The 5,015-nt window shown below is 49.0% G+C and overlaps 1 protein-coding gene across 3 annotated transcripts; it reads right to left on the reverse strand.

The window, feature by feature from the left end:
- Nucleotides 1–251: 251 nt before the first annotated feature.
- Nucleotides 252–4,286, reverse strand: Tsc22d3 (TSC22 domain family member 3). 3 transcript variants are annotated; one of them, XM_031368748.1, is made up of 3 exons: nucleotides 3,720–4,286; nucleotides 2,988–3,039; nucleotides 252–1,791 (listed from the first exon to the last, which is right to left on the reverse strand). In XM_031368748.1, exons 1-3 carry the CDS (start codon nucleotides 3,839–3,841, stop codon nucleotides 1,552–1,554), a joined length of 414 nt encoding a protein of 137 aa, XP_031224608.1. In that variant the 5' UTR covers nucleotides 3,842–4,286; the 3' UTR covers nucleotides 252–1,551. The 3 variants fall into 3 exon arrangements, with proteins under 3 accessions (XP_031224608.1, XP_031224610.1, XP_031224609.1); XM_031368750.1 differs by lacking the exon at nucleotides 3,720–4,286 and adding an exon at nucleotides 3,464–3,688; XM_031368749.1 differs by lacking the exon at nucleotides 3,720–4,286 and adding an exon at nucleotides 3,383–3,531.
- Between the last annotated feature and the right edge of the window lie 729 nt (nucleotides 4,287–5,015).

Raw genomic sequence — 5,015 nt, forward strand, 5'->3', positions numbered from 1 at the left:
CTGCCAGGGTGAGTCCTAATTTTTATAAGAGCTGTGTGACTCTGGACAAGTTACTTAAACGTATTGAATCTCAGCTTATTGGGACAGTGAGGTACAAGAGCACAAGCATGTTCTTCATGTAGAGAATATGTGAATGACAAACCATCATGAATATAGCATAGATCTGGCCCTTACCAGGTATTCAACAAATATTGGACGGACTAGCAAAACCTCCCGCCTCTCCCAGTTCATTTATGCACTCAGACCCCAAGTTTATTTTTAGAAAAAAAAAGTAAGGTTTATTGAAATTTCAAGCTACATTTGAAAAATCAAAATCCAAATCCTGGAGATATACAGCAGGATAAGGTGTCAGAAAGTGTTCACTGTCACAGAACCTCCTTACACAAGCTTCCTGGGTACATTTTCCAGGCCCCAATTGCTCCTCTCGTCTACCACAGGACTCCATCCTTGATTAACCCCAAAGTTTCCCACAAGAACTTAAAAAAAAGAAAAACAAAAAACAAAAACAAACAAACAAAAAACAACCCAAAACTTAAAACAAATGTGAAGTCCAAAATGATCTTCTCTCAACCCCATTCTATGTAGTCAGCACCAATGAATGGTGGGTTTGGCATTCAAAAGAGGACTTCATGTCTTCAGTGGACAGATCAGGGAGGGCTGCAGCAGCAAGGCATCTGTGGCCGCATTGTGAGGCTGGTCTCCTCTCCCTCCCTTATATCTTAAGTCTTATTTACTCTAAAAGACAAACTGGATCAATTTGGTAAATTAGCACAGTCAACAACTTAGCTTTAAGAGATAAGAGACCAGTCAGTACTCCCAAAGCTGGTTAGGCCCTTCAACATGTAGGTGTATGTGTATATGTATACATCACTACACTAAGATATAGATCTAGCCCTATGGGTATATATACGCATTTATGGCTATATAGAAAAACTATGCCAATACTAACCAAACAGAACTTTATAAGCAGTCATCCCAAAGCTTTAACCCCACACTGGGCTGTGCACAAAGCCATGCATTATACAATATTAACCAACAGAAGGCTGATTTGGCTCAATCTCTCCCATCTCTGCCCCTTTCTGGAAAAGACAGAGGAGAAGAGAGAGGTTGCTTCTGCTTAAAACACAAGTGGCTTCTTCATAGGAACAGTCGTTGTCAGGTGAAGCTGTGGAAGATGTCCATGGAAATGAAAAAACAGACCCCTTATACTTTCTGGAGCACACTGGCATCACATCTCAAAACTACTTTCTCCTTGGCCAGCTGTAACTAAGTTGCCCAGGCCCTGGGAGCCCCCAGGGCCCGATGACATGACAGGCTCACTGGCTTGGGGTTACTAGGCCCCATGCAACTCAGTCTCCAGAGACCTGCTCTTTGTCAGGGGTCTGTCACTGGAGTGGACCCAGATGGGCATGTCCTTGGGACATCTCTTGGCACCAGCTATGTTAGGTGTAAAGTTCTCCACATGAGATGACGCTTGGGGAGCCAAAAAACAAACTGGAAAGAACTAGGTAGAACAAGATGTGGCTCTGCCCACCCTAAGGACAGAGCCACTTACACCGCAGAACCACCAGGGGCTTCTGGGGTTTCTGGGGTTTCTGGGGCTTCAGGTGCTGGCTCTTCGGGGCTCAGTCGGGACTGGAACTTTTCCAGTTGCTCTGGGCTTGCCAGCGTCTTCAGGAGGGTATTTTCACGCTCCAGCTGGGAGTTCTTCTCAACCAGCTCACGAATCTGCTCCTTTAGGATTTCCACCTCCTCTCTCACAGCATACATCAGATGATTCTTCACTAGATCCTGCCATGGAACAAAGCTATTTGTTAGCCATCACGGCCCGTCCGCAGCACTGTCACCAATGCTACCAATCTGCTGAACTGGCCTTTATGCCACCATCATGCAGCCTTCCTACAGTATATTGTGCCTGAAGGTCAATTCTTCACACTTTCTTTTCCAAAGCACTTAAGACTCTTGCTCAGGATTTGTGCCATACCAGGGTTGGGAGCCCAGCTTTGTTCCAGACAGGTTCCCTCGAAGTTGTTAATGACTTTCAAGTCTGACTAGGTAAGAGCTCTTTTAGTTTGCCCTGGTGCTCGCAAAAATCTGGGGTAAGCCTATGGTGCACTCCATATTGTTAGTCTGCTTTACAAATATTCTCCAAGAATATGAAATTGGTTTTTTTTCCCCCGAGACAGGGTTTCTCTGTGTAGCCCTGGCTGTCCTGGAACTCACTCTGTAGACCAGGCTGGCCTTGAGCTCAGAAATCCACCTGCCTCTGCCTCCCAAGTGCTGGGATTAAAGGTGTGCGCCACCACTGCCCAGCCTGAATATGAAATTGTTATTTCGTCTATTTTGGCATTTCCTCCTCTGCACATAACCCAGTACACTGAGTCACAGTTGTCTTGCAGACTCAGACAGGGCACAGGAACCTTGTTCTGGGGAGGGACAGAGCTTGCTCTATACCCTTTGAATCTACTGAGGGATAGGGAATTGTGACATTAAGATTTATAGCACAGTCTAAGAACTTCTCACTGAAACAAGTCTCAAGCTTCTGCAGCATTTTAGCTGCTTGGTGGAGTATAACCCTTACCTAGTCAGAACCGGGCCAGCAAAAGGGTGGGGTGCCTTGCTTTCTGTTTCCTCCCAACTCCTGACCCTAGCCCAGGTTCTGCAGAGGCACTGCAGTGCAACTGCATCCAAGGAGCTCAGGTCCCTGCCAACTGCAGAAGGTAGACAAATTCAGGAGTCATAGCTCTCCCCCTGCACCGTTTAGGAGGGAGCCAGAGGCTGCTGTAAAGCCCTGGGATGGACTAGTGAAAAGGGAGTATCCTACTAGTTGTATTCTAAGGTCTCCAATGAGGATGGGAAGCTAGCAGTTATTTTCTTTAGGGCCCTGGCTAAACACTTTTGCATCCATGTCCTTAGATCCATCCAGACCTGTTCAGAGTTACATAAGCTAAGTCAGAGGGCAGCAATGACACACAGATGCTACTCACCATGGCCTGCTCAATCTTGTTGTCTAGGGCCACCACACTGGCTCCGGAGGCACTGCAAAGACAAAAAGCATAGCCACCTATTAGTCACTCTAAGTATAAAAGACAGCTGTGGCTGAAGTCGTCCATCTGCCTAGGGTCTTCCTCTCTCTGCCTCCCTGGTCTAAAGTCCAGACACTTTAGTCTTTAGGTCCCTCTCCAGCCCTTGCAGGAAGCTGCACTTTCCCCAACCCCCATAAGCCTGGTGAGGGCTCCGCCCTGAGTTCCAAAGGATTGGAGCCTCGAGGTTTCTGGGGCTCCCTGGCCTGAGAGGCCTTCTTTTGAGCGATTTGCAAACAATGGATTCGCGCCCAAGGGAAGTCCCTACTGCGGGCCCCAAAGGTCCCAGGCAAACCTACCGAACTCCGAACCCAACTAGGAATTCCTTCTCGATTTAGAAGCTTCCGGCCTTCTCCCTTCCCCAGCCTTGCTTAGCTCACCGGCCCTCTGACTTCCCGGCTGCAGCTGCTGTTTTTCACCGCGCAGCAGCCGCAGAGACGCTCAGCTGGCGGATCCCTGCGCGGAGGTGACCCCCCCTTTCTGCGTCCCCCTACCCCCGCCCCTTCCCAGGATGCTACTCCGCGGGGAACAGGGACCAGCAAGGCTAGCTAGCTAGCTCTGAGAGATCCACTTCAGTGCCCAGCCCCCGCAGGCTCCCTGGTTCACTTTAGCGCTCGAGCTAGGGCCAGTGGTTACCTGTTATCCAGTTTAACGGAAACCACATCCCCTCCAAGCAGAGAAGAGAAGAAGGAGATGGAGAAATTGTGCAGCTGATAGACCGCCACCTCCATGGGGGTCTGATACATTTCGGTGTTCATGATTCGGGTTGCCCGGGAGCTGTGGTTGGTTTGAGTGGCTGCAGGCGAGCCGCTTTGGGATAGGCTCTGGCGCTGCAGTCAGGCCCTGGAGCAAGGAGTAGGCTGCAGTGCAGACCCTGAGACAGGTAGGCACTTCCAAGTTGGAGTTGAAGGGAAGTGACTCCAGGGGTGTCACCTAGTGTGGCACAAACTCCACAGCCGCCAGTCCAACCCAGACTCAGAGATAATTTCGGCTCCTGCTTCTTTATATAGGAGGAGCCAGCTGCGTCACATGGCGTCAGGGGCCATGCAAATGAGTCCTGTACTGGGCTTTGTGGCCCAGTTAAACCACATCCCCTCCCTGAACCTTAGTCAGGGACTGTAAACAGTTCAGCACTTTCTTGTGCCAATTGGCATTTCCAAAGAGGACTTTGGAGGCTGGTAAAAACCAAACCGGAGCCGATTTCTAGAGAAAGAAGAAAGGCTCTAACAAGAGGTAGAAAGCATTCAGCAGAGGGCGGTACTGCATTTTAAAGCTCTTCGGGTGCCAGTCAGCATGCTCTAACTGGCTCTGCAGTGCTCTCCAGTCACTCCAAATGCCTACTCCAACCATTTTTCACTTTCTCCAGCCAGCTAAGCCCTCAGTCAATCTCCTTCCTTGGAAACAGACTTTCCCTCTGCATGTTCACTCACTGAGAAACGCAACTGTCCCCTCACCTAGCCAGAAGCTTACCCAGCCTGGTCCAAAATCTAGAACCCACTCAATCCATCTCTTCCTTGAAAAGCACAGTTATGGGAATAATGGGTGGTCTGCATGAGATATAGGACGGACACATAGTAGGGAGCAGTGGATAGATGAAAGGATATTGAAAGCTGACAGGGTACTGGAGTTGGCAATGGAGTGACAACAGATACCAGTCTTTTTCTCTTTGGTCTCTCTATCCTACTCTGCCAAGAAAATACATTCAACACCATCACCTGAGAGCTCTTGTCCTTATTTATTTTTATCTCCCGTGTATGGGTCTTTTGCTGGTATGAATGACTGTGCACCACATGAGTGCCTTGTTGGATTCTCTGGGACTGGAGTTACAGGAGGTTGTGAGCCAAGCCCGCAACAATCGACCCAGTCCTCTGGGAGAACAGCCAGTGCTCTTGCTGCTGAGCCACTTCCTTCTCTCTTTCCCTCTTTCTTTTC

The sequence above is a fragment of the Mastomys coucha genome, chromosome X (genome assembly GCF_008632895.1).
Source record: "Mastomys coucha isolate ucsf_1 chromosome X, UCSF_Mcou_1, whole genome shotgun sequence".
In the NCBI taxonomy this organism is placed as follows: Eukaryota; Metazoa; Chordata; class Mammalia; order Rodentia; family Muridae; genus Mastomys; species Mastomys coucha.